Source organism: Martes martes (genome assembly GCF_963455335.1).
Source record: "Martes martes genome assembly, chromosome: 3".
Classification (NCBI taxonomy): Eukaryota; Metazoa; Chordata; class Mammalia; order Carnivora; family Mustelidae; genus Martes; species Martes martes.
The window spans coordinates 123021984-123037549 of NC_137890.1; the positions used below are offsets into that span (position 1 = coordinate 123021984).

The 15566-nt window shown below is 43.2% G+C and overlaps 1 protein-coding gene across 1 annotated transcript in view; it reads left to right on the forward strand.

The window, feature by feature from the left end:
- Positions 1–14596, forward strand: part of TTN (titin) — a 272495-nt gene extending 257899 nt beyond the window's left edge. Inside the window, exons 328-339 of the mRNA XM_080798480.1 lie at positions 14–598; positions 727–1032; positions 1148–1447; positions 2146–2721; positions 2828–3133; positions 3719–4312; positions 4453–10100; positions 10220–10376; positions 11089–12023; positions 12126–12279; positions 12825–13127; positions 13258–14596. Coding sequence (XP_080654606.1) covers positions 14–598; positions 727–1032; positions 1148–1447; positions 2146–2721; positions 2828–3133; positions 3719–4312; positions 4453–10100; positions 10220–10376; positions 11089–12023; positions 12126–12279; positions 12825–13127; positions 13258–13556 — 10163 coding nt within the window. The 3' untranslated portion in view covers positions 13557–14596. The remainder of the gene's footprint in view (positions 1–13; positions 599–726; positions 1033–1147; positions 1448–2145; positions 2722–2827; positions 3134–3718; positions 4313–4452; positions 10101–10219; positions 10377–11088; positions 12024–12125; positions 12280–12824; positions 13128–13257) is intronic.
- Positions 14597–15566: the final 970 nt, after the last annotated feature.

Here is a 15566-nt window from a genome sequence, read left to right on the forward strand (position 1 = left end):
TCATTTTTCCTAGAATATCCTGATTATGAACTTGATGAAAGATACCAAGAAGGTATCTTTGTGAGACAAGGTGGAGTCATCAGACTTACCATACCAATCAAAGGAAAACCATTCCCAATATGTAAATGGACCAAGGAAGGACAAGATGTTAGTAAACGTGCCATGATTGCAACCTCTGAAACACACACTGAGCTTGTAATCAAAGAAGCAGACAGGGATGATTCTGGCACTTATGACCTGGTTCTGGAAAACAAGTGTGGCAAGAAGGCTGTCTACATCAAAGTCAGGGTGATAGGAAATCCCAACCCTCCTGAAGGGCCACTTGAATATGACGACATACAAGCTCGCTCTGTAAGGGTCAGCTGGAGACCCCCTGCCGATGATGGTGGTGCCGACATCTTAGGCTATATTCTCGAGAGACGAGAAGTGTCTAAAGCTGCCTGGTATACGATTGATTCCAGAGTCCGAGGTACATCTCTGGTGGTAAAGGGTCTCAAAGAGAATGTGGAATACCATTTCCGTGTTTCAGCTGAAAACCAGTTTGGCATAAGCAAACCCTTGAAATCTGAAGAACCAGTCATACCAAAAACACCACTGAGTAAGTACTCTTCCAACCACAACACTGTAAAAATTCTTCCAGTACTCTTTCATTTTGAGATGAAAGCCATCAGCTTACAAGATATGGGACCATATTCTTAACCCGTGTTTTCTACTTCATATCCATAGATCCTCCAGAGCCTCCAAGCAATCCTCCAGAAGTACTCGATGTGACCAAGAGTTCTGTCAGCCTGTCTTGGTCCCGACCCAAAGACGATGGTGGTTCTCGAGTCACAGGCTACTACATTGAACGCAAGGAGACATCAACGGACAAGTGGGTCAGGCACAACAAGACTCAGATAACGACCACAATGTACACAGTCACTGGGCTTGTTCCCGACGCGGAGTATCAGTTCCGCATCATTGCACAGAATGAGGTTGGCCTGAGCGAGACCAGCCCTGCTTCTGAACCAGTCGTTTGCAAAGATCCCTTTGGTAAGGAGAGAGTCTCTAAAGGGGTTCAAACCAAAGAGGCAAGCCATCTTGGGTCTTTCGCTTTTATGTCAGCAGTAAAACTCATTCCCTTTTCGATCGTTTGAAAATATTTCAGATAAGCCAAGCCAACCTGGAGAACTTGAGATTCTTTCAATATCCAAAGATAGTGTCACTCTACAGTGGGAGAAACCCGAATGTGATGGTGGCAAAGACATCCTTGGATACTGGGTTGAATACAGGCAGTCTGGAGACAGTGCCTGGAAGAAGAGCAATAAGGAGCGCATCAAGGACAGGCAATTCACGATAGGGGGCTTGCTGGAAGCCACTGAATATGAATTCAGGGTTTTTGCCGAGAATGAGACCGGGCTTAGCAGACCTCGAAGAACTGCTATGTCTGTAAAGACTAAGCTAACATGTAAGTAGCCATTAGTTCTCTGCTTTTGACCTACAAACTAAGCAATGTATTAAGGCTCATTCTTCCTTGATATTAAGTAGATGTGCAGAAAACCTTATTGGAGGAGAGCAAGTGTTTAGGAAGAGTGAACTCACTTTGGCATATACATGTACAGGAAATAGCTGCCATGTTCTACAGGAAGTCATTCCAAGCACGTAACCTCAGTAGATGTTAGGTGCAGTGACCTGAGCACATTCTTAGAGGAATTTCTCTTCAGATGCAATGGTTTGGGATTTCTTTATGCTTCCTAATAAGACTCGAAGGGTCAACAAGTGTACCCCACTTCAGTGAACCTAAGTAAGGCAAAGATTCTTTCTATAGATTTATAGAGAGAATTCATAAATTTCCCCAGATCCCTTATAATTGCTGATGTCTCCCGACTGTACACTTGATCTGGGCCAAAAGGCCGAGAAGCGATTGTCTCCCGACTGTAAAGATGAAAGTCACTCTATATAATAATGTGATGATGTGCTCACTGAATCCCTATTTCCCCTAAGAGCCCAGGAAAAGCGCTACTAAATTTCTAAGTACTCGTGTAAATCATGGTATCTACGAAAATGTTAGTCAAAAGGGCAAGTTCATTCCTGGTATACAAGGACAGAGGATTACAGATTCAGTAGTAAAAATAATGCATTAATATTATCTTTCATATCCTTCAGCTGGAGAGGCTCCAGGAGTGCGCAAAGAAATGAAGGATGTTACCACCAAGTTGGGTGAAGCTGCTCAGCTGTCATGCCAGATTGTTGGAAGGCCTCTTCCTGACATTAAATGGTACCGATTTGGAAAGGAGCTGGTACAAAGCCGGAAGTACAAAATGTCTTCAGATGGACGCACACATACGCTAACGGTAATGACAGAGGAACAAGAAGATGAAGGTGTTTATACCTGCGTAGCTACTAATGAGGTTGGAGAAGTAGAAACCAGTAGTAAGCTTCTCCTGCAAGCAACACCACAGTTCCATCCCGGTTACCCACTGAAGGAGAAATATTATGGTGCTGTGGGTTCAACACTTCGACTTCATGTTATGTACATTGGTCGTCCAGTACCTTCCATCACTTGGTTCCATGGCCAGAAACTTCTGCAAAACTCAGAAAACATTACTATTGAAAACACTGAGCACTATACTCATCTTGTCATGAAGAATGTCCAACATAAGACTCATGCTGGGAAATACAAAGTTCAGCTCAGCAATATTTTTGGAACAGTTGATGCCATCCTTGATGTGGAAATACAAGGTATTTTATTTTAGTTTTTAGTGTTTTCTTTTTAACTTTTCAAGAAAAAAGAGATCTCAGATGACCTACTACAAAAAACCACTATAATTGTATTTTCTCTCAACAGATAAACCAGACAAACCCACAGGACCAATTGTGATAGAAGCTCTGTTGAAGAACTCTGCAGTGATCAGCTGGAAACCACCCGCAGATGATGGAGGCTCCTGGATCACCAACTATGTGGTGGAGAAATGTGAGGCCAAGGAAGGAGCTGAATGGCAATTGGTGTCTTCAGCCATCTCCGTGACAACCTGCAGAATTGTAAACCTCACAGAAAATGCTGGCTATTACTTCCGGGTTTCAGCCCAAAACACTTTTGGCATCAGTGAGCCTCTAGAGGTTGCCTCGGTTGTGATCATTAAGAGTCCTTTTGGTGAGTACAATCTCTACAATCTTCCAACGGCAAAATTCCATCCTTACGCAAAACTCTTACTAATACAAATAACGTTTCAAAGGAAATAGCCAAGATTTAGATAAAATACAAGTGCCTTTTGTCTCACTTAAACTGAACTTCTGCACATCTACAACAGCAAATATAAACCCTAGTTCTTCTTTAAAAAACGAACTTTGTGTTTCGATAAGTTTCTTAGCATAAAGAGACCCATTTTATTTTTCCAGGATAGCTGGTCTTAGAACTTTGGGTTTGTAAGATTGTCTTTTTAAAAACTAAGCTTTGGGGGCGCTTGGGTGGCTCAGTGGGCTAAAGCCTCTGCTTTTAGCTTGGGTCATGATCCCAGGGTCCTGGGATCGAGCCCTGCATCGGGCTCTCTGCTCAACAGGGAGTCTGCTTCCCTTCCTCTCTCTCTGCCTGTCTCTCTGCCTGCTTGTGATCTCTGTCTGTCAAATAAATAAATAAAATCTTTTAAAAAAATAAAATAAAATAAAATAAAAACTAAGCTTTTCATAAAGCTGCCTGTTTTGCCTCATGACTCAAATCTTTCTTGTTTCTTTGAAACAGAAAAGCCGAGTGCTCCTGGCAAACCAACTATCACTGCTCTCACAAAAGATTCTTGTGTTGTGGCTTGGAAGCCACCTGCCAGTGATGGAGGTGCAAAGATTAGAAATTACTACCTTGAGAAACGTGAGAAGAAGCAGAATAAATGGATTGCTGTGACAACGGAAGAAATTCGAGAGACCGTCTTTTCAGTACAAAACCTTATTGAAGGTCTTGAATATGAGTTCCGTGTGAAATGTGAAAATCTAGGTGGGGAGAGCGAATGGAGTGAAATATCGGAACCTGCCATTCCCAAATCTGATGTCCCAATTCAGGCACCACACTTTAAAGAGGAACTGAGAAATCTGAATGTCAGATATCAGAGCAATGCTACTTTGGTCTGCAAAGTGACTGGTCATCCGAAACCTATTGTGAAATGGTACAGACAAGGCAAAGAAATCATTGCAGATGGACTGAAGTACAGGATTCAAGAGTTTAAGGGTGGCTACCACCAGCTCATCATTGCAAGTGTCACAGATGATGATGCCACAGTTTACCAAGTCAGAGCTACCAACCAAGGGGGATCTGTGTCTGGCACCGCCTCCTTAGAAGTAGAAGGTAAAGACCTCAAATCTATAAAAACCAGTTTGGTGCTAGATGACATACTGTGAATTAGGGGTGGGGGTGGGGGAGTCGTTGCACTTAAATAGTGTTGGGTATTGCTAAATTGCATTCTTTTTTCTTTTATTCTGCTACAGTCCCAGCTAAGATACACTTGCCTAAAACTCTTGAAGGCATGGGTGCAGTTCATGCTCTCCGAGGGGAGGTGGTCAGCATCAAGATCCCTTTCAGTGGCAAACCAGATCCTGTGATCACCTGGCAGAAAGGACAAGATCTCATCGACAATAATGGCCACTACCAAGTTATTGTCACAAGATCTTTCACATCACTTGTTTTCCCCAGTGGAGTAGAGAGAAAAGATGCTGGATTCTATGTGGTCTGTGCTAAAAACAGATTTGGAATTGATCAGAAGACCGTTGAACTGGATGTGGCGGATGTTCCTGACCCACCCAGAGGAGTCAAAGTTAGTGACGTCTCACGAGATTCTGTCAACCTAACATGGACTGAGCCAGCTTCTGATGGTGGTAGCAAAATCACCAACTACATTGTTGAAAAGTGTGCAACTACTGCAGAAAGATGGCTCCGTGTAGGACAGGCCCGAGAAACACGTTATACCGTGATCAACTTATTTGGAAAAACAAGCTACCAGTTCCGTGTAATAGCTGAAAATAAATTTGGCCTGAGCAAGCCTTCTGAGCCTTCAGAACCAACCATAACCAAAGAAGATAAGACCAGAGCCATGAATTACGATGAAGAGGTAGATGAAACCAGGGAAGTTTCCATGACTAAAGCATCTCACTCTTCAACTAAGGAACTGTATGAGAAATATATGATTGCTGAAGATCTTGGGCGTGGTCAGTTCGGAATTGTCCACCGTTGTGTCGAAACATCCTCAAAGAAGACTTACATGGCCAAATTTGTTAAAGTCAAGGGGACTGATCAGGTTTTGGTAAAGAAGGAAATTTCCATTCTAAATATCGCCAGGCACAGAAACATCTTATACCTCCATGAATCATTTGAGAGCATGGAAGAATTAGTTATGATCTTTGAGTTCATATCAGGACTCGACATATTTGAGCGCATTAACACAAGTGCTTTTGAGCTTAATGAAAGAGAAATTGTAAGTTACGTTCGCCAGGTCTGCGAAGCACTTGAGTTCTTACATAGTCATAATATTGGACACTTTGACATTAGACCAGAAAATATCATTTACCAAACAAGAAGGAGCTCCACCATTAAAATCATAGAATTTGGTCAAGCCCGTCAGCTGAAGCCAGGGGACAACTTTAGGCTTCTGTTCACTGCCCCTGAATACTATGCACCTGAAGTCCACCAGCATGACGTTGTCAGTACGGCCACAGACATGTGGTCACTTGGAACACTGGTGTATGTGCTGTTAAGTGGTACCAATCCATTCCTGGCTGAAACTAACCAACAGATGATAGAGAACATCATGAATGCTGAATATACTTTTGAGGAAGAAGCATTCAAAGAGATTAGCCTTGAAGCCATGGATTTTGTTGACCGGCTGTTAGTGAAAGAGAGAAAATCTCGCATGACAGCATCCGAGGCACTCCAGCACCCATGGCTGAAGCAGAAGATAGAAAGGGTCAGTACTAAAGTTATCAGAACACTAAAACATCGGCGTTACTACCACACTCTCATCAAGAAAGACCTCAACATGGTTGTGTCGGCGGCCCGAATCTCTTGTGGTGGTGCCATTCGATCTCAGAAAGGAGTGAGTGTTGCTAAAGTTAAAGTAGCATCCATTGAAATTGGCCCAGTTTCTGGACAGATAATGCATGCAGTTGGCGAAGAAGGAGGATATGCCAAATATGTATGCAAAATTGAAAATTACGATCAGTCTACCCAAGTGACCTGGTACTTTGGAGTCAGACAGCTGGAGAACAGTGAGAAATATGAAATCACCTATGAAGACGGAGTAGCCACCATGTACATCAAAGACATTACCAAATTTGATGATGGCACCTATAGATGCAAAGTAGTCAATGACTACGGGGAAGATAGTTCTTATGCAGAACTATTTGTTAAAGGTGTGAGAGAAACTTATGACTATTACTGCCGCAGAACCATGAAGAAAATTAAGCGCAGAACTGACACGATGAGACTCCTGGAAAGGCCACCAGAATTTACCCTGCCTCTCTATAACAAGACCGCTTATGTGGGTGAAAATGTCCGATTTGGAGTAACTATAACTGTCCACCCAGAGCCTCGTGTAACATGGTATAAATCAGGGCAGAAGATCAAACCAGGTGATGACGATGCGAAGTACACATTTGAGTCTGACAAGGGTCTCTACCAGTTAACGATCAGCAGTGTAACTATAGATGATGATGCTGAATATACGGTTGTGGCAAGGAACAAATATGGCGAGGACAGCTGTAAAGCAAAACTGACTGTAACCCCACACCCACCACCAACAGATACAACCTTAAGACCCATGTTCAAACGGCTGTTGGCAAATGCAGAATGCCAAGAAGGCCAAAGTGTCTGCTTTGAGATCAGAGTGTCTGGCATCCCCCCACCAACGTTAAAATGGGAGAAAGATGGCCAGCCACTGTCCCTTGGGCCTAACATTGAAATTATCCACGAAGGCCTGGATTATTATGCTTTGCACATCAGGGACACTTTGCCCGAAGACACGGGTTACTATAGGGTCACAGCCACGAACACAGCTGGATCCACCAGCTGCCAGGCTCACCTCCAAGTGGAACGCTTAAGGTATGTCAAGCAAGAATTCAAGACTAAGGAGGAGCGTGAACGACATGTCCAAAAACAAATTGACAAAACGCTAAGAATGGCTGAAATTCTTTCTGGAACTGAAACGGTGCCACTGACACAGGTAGCCCAAGAGGCTCTGAGAGAAGCTGCCATCCTTTACAAACCAGCTGTAAGCACCAAGACTGTAAAAGGGGAATTCCGACTTGAGACGGAAGAAAAGAAGGAAGAGAGAAAACTCCGTATGCCTTATGAGGTACCAGAACCACGCAAGTACAAACAGACTACCATAGAAGAAGACCAACGCATTAAGCAATTTGTGCCTATGTCCGACATGAAATGGTACAAAAAGATACGTGATCAATTTGAAATGCCTGGGAAAATCGACAGAGTTGTACAGAAAAGACCCAAGCGCATCCGCCTTTCAAGATGGGAACAGTTCTATGTGATGCCTCTTCCACGCATTACAGATCAATACAGACCTAAATGGCGTATTCCCAAACTCTCCCAAGATGATCTTGAAATGGTGAGACCAGCCCGCCGCCGCACACCTTCTCCTGATTATGACTTTTATTACAGACCTAGAAGACGTTCTCTTGGCGACATATCAGATGAAGAATTACTCCTTCCCATCGACGACTACTTGGCAATGAAAAGAACAGAGGAAGAGAGGCTGCGTCTTGAAGAAGAGCTTGAACTGGGTTTCTCAGCTTCACCGCCAAGCCGAAGCCCTCCACGTTTTGAGCTTTCTAGTCTGCGTTACACTTCACCACAAGCTCACGTCAAGGTGGAGGAAACCAGAAAAGACTTCAGGTATTCAACCTATCACATCCCCACAAGGGCTGAGACTAGCACGAGTTATGCAGAACTGCGGGAACGGCACGCCCGGGCCTCCTACAGGCACCCGAAACAACGGCAGAGGATCATGGCTGAAAAAGAGGATGAAGAGTTGCTCCGCCCAGTTACCACCACCCAGCGCCTCTCCGAATACAGAAGTGAGCTTGACCACATGTCGAAGGAGGAAAAGTCTAGAAAGAAATCAAGGCGACAGAGAGAAGTGACAGAAATAACAGAAATCGAAGAAGAATATGAAATCTCAAAACACGCTCAGAGAGAGGCTTCCTCAAAACGTGCTCATAGAGAGGCCTCCTCCTCCTCAGTGTCTAGGCTACTGAGGCGGCGGCGTTCCCTGTCTCCAACCTATATCGAGTTAATGAGGCCAGTGTCTGAGCTCATCCGGCCACATCGACCACCAGAGGAGGAATATGAAGATGACACAGAAAGAAGATCCCCTACTCCAGAGAGAACTCGCCCACGTTCCCCCAGCCCCGTGTCTAGTGAGAGATCACTCTCAAGATTTGAGAGGTCTGCAAGATTTGATATCTTTTCCAGGTATGAGTCCATGAAAGCTGCTTTAAAGACTCAGAAGACATCAGAAAGGATGTATGAAGTTTTGAGTCAGCAGCCTTTTACGCTGGACCATGCCCCTCGAATCACACTGAGAATGCGCTCCCACAGGGTTCCATGTGGCCAAAATACCCGTTTTATCTTAAATGTTCAGTCTAAGCCAACCGCTGAGGTTAAATGGTACCACAATGGTGTCGAACTCCAGGAAAGCAGTAAGATTCATTACACCAACATGAGTGGGGTATTGACCATAGAAATTCTGGACTGTCAAGCTGAGGACAGCGGAACATACCGCGCCGTGTGCACCAACTACAAAGGTGAGGCCTCGGACTACGCGACCTTGGATGTAACAGGCGGGGATTACACCACCTACGCTTCCCAGCGCAGAGATGAACAAGTCCCCGCGTCTGTTTTCCCTGAGCTGACAAGAACAGAGGAATACGCGGTTTCGTCGTTCAAGAAAACATCTGAGATGGAAGCGTCTTCCTCGGTCAGGGAGATGAAGTCGCAGATGACCGAGACAAGGGAAAGTCTCTCGGCGTATGAACACCACGCATCCGCGGAAATGAGAGGCGCGGCCATGGAACAAAAGTCACTGGAAGAAAAAACCACACACAGGAAGATCAAGACGACTTTGGTGGGAGCAAGAATTCTCACGAAGCCAAGGTCCATCACCGTGTATGAAGGCGAGTCCGCGAGGTTTTCTTGTGATACTGATGGCGAGCCGGTACCCACCGTGGTCTGGCAGCGCGGGGGCCAAGTGATAAGTTCTTCTGCTCGCCACCAAGTGACCACCACAAAGTACAAATCTACCTTTGAGATCTCTTCGGTTCAGGCTTCCGATGAGGGCAACTACAGCGTGGTGGTAGAAAACAGTGAAGGGAGGCAAGAGGCTCAGTTCACTCTGACTGTTCAAAAGGCCAGGGTTACTGAAAAGGCTGTAACCTCACCACCGAGAGTCAAATCTCCCGAGCCTCGAGTGAAATCTCCAGAAGCCGCTAAGTCTCCAAAACGAGTGAAATCCCCAGAACCGGTCACTTCTCACCCAAAAGCCATCTCACCCACAGAGACAAAACCCACACCCACAGAGAAGGTTCAGCAGCTACCGGTCTCTGTCCCACCCAAGATAACTCAGTCTCTGAAAGCAGAAGCTTCTAAAGATACCGTGAAGCTGACCTGCGCAGTCGAAAGTAGTGTATTATGCGCAAAAGAGGTGACCTGGTATAAAGATGGCAAGAAACTGAAGGAAGATGGGCATTTTCAGTTTCATTATTCAGCAGATGGTACCTATGAGCTCAAAATCCATAACCTCACAGAATCTGATAGTGGAGAATACATTTGTGAGATATCTAGCGAAGGCGGAACTTCTAAAACAAACTTCCACTTTATGGGACAAGCCTTTAAGAGTATCCATGAGCAGGTGTCAAAGATATCAGAAACTAAGAAAGCAACTCAGAAAACTGCTGAGTCAACAGAAACCAAGAAAACCGAACCAAAAGTGCCTGAACCAATTTCCTCAAAACCAGCCATCGTTACTGGGCTGCAGGATACAACTGCTTCCTCAGACAGCGTGGCTAAGTTTGCAGTTAAAGCTACTGGAGAACCCCGGCCCACCGTCATCTGGACAAAGGATGGAAAGGTAAACCATTCTTAAATGTCTCTCAATTTTATCTCCTAAAAATCTCACCCCTTCCTCCCTTCCTCCCAAAAAATGTTTACACTTAACTTTTTAAAACTCAAATCACTTGCATTCTATAGGCTGTTACACAAGGAAGTAAATACAAACTCTCTGAAGACAAAGGAGTTTTCTTCTTAGAAGTTCGTAAGACTGATATGTCTGACAGTGGGCTTTATACTTGCACAGTAACAAATTCAGCCGGATCTGTGTCCTCCAGCTGCAAATTAACTATAAAAGGTAGGTTGGCTTTTGTTTTTACGAATATTTTTCAGAAAACAATAACAGGAAGTTTTCCAAACATTCTCCCTTACAAATAGACACATGAAAGTATTAAAACTGTTTTCCAAATTCCAGAATACCATTTGTACACAAATAGAGAAATACAAATATTTTTAAGAAGCGTAATATTAGCATAAAAAGCACTTGATAAGTGCCAAATTATACGTGGTGGTATATAAGATTCCAAGAGGCAGCCGCTGTTCCCAGGAACACTTAGGAATGAAGTCAGGTGAATATACAAAATGGTACTGCTTCCGTAAACCTTCACTCTTGCTAATTTTCCCAAGCAGTGCAGTTAGTAAAAGAGCTATATTACTTTTCCAATTAATATTAGGTTGCTTTCAATCTTCTAAAATGTAATTCAGTTTTTTAATCAAAATTTCCTAAATCCACATGTATCCTGAATATCTCAACTATTCTTTTCAAGTCTTTTTTTGCAAGTCAAAGGAATTGTCTTCAATTTAAAGAATCATTATACTGATCTCAAAAGTCACGTATGACAACTTTCCAAGACTAGGACTGAGAAAGAACTCAATATTACCTATACTGCATACAAAAGGCAACATCCCTGTCTTTGAGTCTTATTTATTTGCTTGCAGAATCTACAAAAGAGTAAAAAGGGTGGGGCCTCTTTCCAATTTCATTTGCCTTACAGAGTTTTCTTTTTTAGCTGTAAAAGACACTGAGGCACAGAAAGTATCTACACAAAAGACCTCTGAAATTACGTCACAAAAGAAGGCAGTTGTCCAAGAGGAAATTTCCCAAAAAGCCCTAATTTCCGAAGAAAAGAAATTAGCAGAGGTGAAATCTCAAGAGAAGGCAGTTGTCCAAGAGGAAATTTCCCAAAAAGCCCTAATTTCCGAAGAAAAGAAATTAGCAGAGGTGAAATCTCAAGAGAAGACAGTTGTCCAAGAGGAAATTTCCCAAAAAGCCCTAATTTCTGAAGAAAAGAAATTAGCAGAGGTGAAATCTCAAGAGAAGGTGGTTGTCCAAGAGGAGATTTCCCAAAAAGCCCTAATTTCTGAAGAAATGAAAAAATCAGAGGTGAAATCTCAAGAAAAGTTAGCCCTCAAGGAGGAAGCTTCAAAGGTTCGGATATCTGAAAAAGTCAAGAAATCAGAAGCAACCTCTCTGGAAAAATCCATTGTCCATGAGGAAATCACCAAAACATCACAGGCATCGGAAGAAATCAGAACGCATGCAGAGATTAAAGCATTTTCTACTCAGATGAGCATAACTGATGGTCAGAAGGTGACCTTAAAAGCCAACATTGCTGGTGCTACCGATGTCAAATGGGTACTGAACGGCGTAGAGCTCACTAACTCCGACGAGTACAGATATGGTGTCTCGGGCAGCGATCAGACCTTAACCATCAAGCAGGTCGGTCACAAAGATGAAGGGATCCTCACCTGCATTGGCAAAACCAGCCAAGGGATCATCAAATGTCAGTATGATCTGACCCTGAGCAAAGAACTCTCTGATGCTCCAGCCTTCATCTCACAGCCCAGATCTCAAAATATTAATGAAGGACAAAATGTTGTCTTTTCTTGTGAAATCAGTGGTGAGCCATCCCCAGAAATCGAGTGGTTTAAAAATAACTTGCCGGTAAGTTTAATCATGAGTATATCATTGAAGAAAATTTAAAAGGCCACATCTGTTCCTCAAGAGCTCAAAGAAACACTTCTTCCTCCCCCCTTTACATTTTAGATTTCTGTTTCTTCAAAAATCAGTGTAAGTCGCTCCAGAAATGTATATTCTCTTGAAATCCGAAATGCGTCAATAAGTGACAGTGGGAAGTACACAGTCAAGGCCAAAAATTTCCGTGGCCAGTGTTCAGCTACTGCTTCCTTAACGGTCCTCCGTAAGTATATCTTTCCCATTTTCCTCACTTGCTTAAGGCCTTTATGTATTTTTCCCCCTTTGTTTCCTGAGCACAGCCAACTCCGAGAAGCCTCATTAAATTCCAAGTGTAAGCGGCGCCGGCCTCCCATGGGAATTCATCCTTATTCTCAAATTTTCTTTGCAGCTAAACAGATATGTGAACAAACTAACTTTCAAAGCCAAGCTACCAAGTCCCCTATTATATTTACTTTCAGAATGCACAAAATCTCTGTGATTTTCTATATGGCTAATCATTTTTCTCCTAGTTATTTTAGCCCCTGCATGTAATGTAATGATAGAAATCTAAAGATTCGTTTCTTGGAGACACTGAGCTAGCTCTTGACAAATGTATGTATCTGCTTATGCTTTCTCAGCAAATTGTTTGGGTTACGTTTTTGTGTGTGTGTGTGTGTGTGTGTGTGTGTGTGTGTGTGTGTAAGTTTTCCATTTCTGCAAGTCAATGTCAGATGTCCCCAATTAACCAGATGTCATTGATGTTCACTGTGTATCTGCTATGCTCCACAGCTCTAGTTGAAGAACCTCCCAGAGAGGTAGTATTGAGGACAAGTGGCGACACAAGCTTGCAAGGAAGCTTCTCGTCTCAGTCAATGCAAATGTCTGCCTCTAAGCAGGAGGCCTCCTTCAGCAGTTTCAGCAGCAGCAGTGCTAGCAGCATGACTGAAATGAAATTTGCAAGCATGTCTGCCCAAAGCATGTCCTCCATGCAAGAGTCCTTTGTAGAAATGAGTTCCAGCAGTTTTATGGGAAAATCTAGTATGACACAACTGGAAAGCTCAACTAGTAGAATGCTTAAAGCAGGCGTAAGAGGTGAGCAATATAAATTACTGGTAGAGGTAGATAAGCCTAGTAGCACAGTAGAGTCTTTAGTTCATATAATTTAGTAGAAACAAATCATGTTTTCATGATCCTAAAACATTTTTGTTGTTGTCCCATAAAGGAATTCCACCTAAAATTGAAGCTCTTCCCTCTGACATCAGCATTGATGAGGGGAAAGTTTTAACGGTAGCCTGTGCTTTTACGGGTGAGCCCACCCCAGAAGTAGTATGGTCCCGTGGCGGAAGAAAAATTCAAAACCAAGAACAACACGGGAGATTCCACATTGAAAACACAGATGACCTGACGACTCTGATCATCATGGACGTACAGAAACAAGATGGTGGACTTTATACCCTGAGCTTAGGGAACGAATTTGGATCTGACTCTGCCACTGTGAATATAAATATTCGATCCATGTAAGAGGGCCTGTGCTCCTCATATTCATACTCATTCTTAACCTTTCACAAATGATCCACATGGACTAATCCTTCTGATCTGTAAATATTCCAAAAGGAAAAGTAGTTTTGTGTCAACCTAAATGAGTCAAAGTTCAAAATTAGACATTTCAATCTTTCATAATTGTTGACCTAAGAATATTATACATTTTCTAGTGACATGTACATACTGTATATAGCCGGATCAACGGTTATAAAGTTTTGTACCATTTATTTTATGACATTTTACAATGTAACTTTTGAAACTAACCGTTGGTAGGAGAAAGTTTCCTATGGAACGAATACCCTGCTCAACACTTAATCAATCTTTGTGCCTCAACGTAATGTTGATGTCTAAGCATGCCTCAGTGGGTTGAGAAATTCCCCACTGAAGAATTCCTATCCACCTAAGAGATGATGCCATGCACGTAACCGGACATGTGCACCAATACCTGTTGAATCAGAAATGTAAGGCATTGGTGATGTTTGCATTTACCCTCCTGTAAGCAGCACTTTAACGTCTTACATTTTCTCTGATGATGTCACACTCTAAATTATCATGACTTAAATATTACCAGAGCAGAGTGTAACGGCCAACACTCTGTTCGCTCCTTCTACACTGTCTCTGACCATAGAGAGTGCGGGGATAGCTTGGAAAAGTAACATCGCCTGGCCATCCCTTCATTTCACCAAGCTATTCAAGTATTCCTATGCCAGAGCAGTGTCAACTCTTGGAGGTTCTGGGGGTGCAGCCAACGCCTTCGTGTGGTAGCTCTAAATTTAAATTTAAACCTGAGAAACGGGCAACTAAGCGATGAGCCACAGCAAAAAAAAAGAAAAAAAACAACAACAACAACAAAATAAAGCTGTCGTTAAATTAAAAACAACTACACCATTACTAACTGCCCAAAATGTCAATTTGATGTGTAGTTCCTTTCATGCAGGTATAAATTCAATTGTTAGTTACAATTGTTGGACCTCCTTGAGAAATAGTAACAACAAAATAAAGCAAGCTATCTGCACCTCAAAATGTGTGGTTTGCTGTTTTGTGTGTGTGTGTGTGTGTGTGTGTGTGTAATTCTGGGGTTGGGTAGTATGACTTCACAAATCACATAAATGAGGACAGATTAGAGTAAATCAAGTTCAAAATGGCCCATATCAACAGGTTTTTTAAAGCAAGTATTTTGATTATTGTGTTGAGTATATTCAACAATTTCTTAAAAGCACAGATTTTATTCTCATGGATAAATTTATCCTCAAAACTTAACAAAAAATCCCCCCAAATAACAGCTTGAATCATTTAAACTTATCAAGAGTATTTTTATGGGGACAGATTCAACTAAATCCATCAAAAACACTGAACATCTACAATTCACAGTATTTTTTGTTAAACACCCTTGAGAACAACACAGAGAGGAGCAAGGTTAGTAGACCCTATCTTTGAAGGAATGCAGTGGAGACAGTGACAGCCAGTGGCTGCAGGAGGGCCCAGGGAGGGCAGGGAAATAACCTCCCAAAGAGGGACACCTGTTGGCCAGAGCAGTCCCTGCAGGCCGGGGTGCTTAAGGAACCACCACTCAAGAAACCCGGTGGGTTCACTTACCTTGGGGGACCTGGGTGTTACCAACAGCATCTATGACATCATGTAACCATTTGAAATGCCTATTCTTAACTTAAAATGAGAGGCAGAACTTGCTGGGTGATTCCTGGGGTGGATTACCAGTCCCAACATGCTAATATTCTCACAAGCCCCATCCGCAGCTGAGATACCGTCCAAGCTCAGGAGAGTTCAAAAGCTGAAAGGGCTTCACACTTCCTGCAGTTGCAGCTCCCAGACCTCGGCCTCGGAGCCAGTCTGGGCCGGGGAGAGACGGGAGGGGCAACGGCGTAGCTAGCCAAGCGCAGCCACGCCAGAGGCAAGGTCTGACCTCTACTTATGCCTTAGGAGAAACCTGTGGCCCAGGCCAGTGGCCTGGGGCGGTCACGTGAACGTATC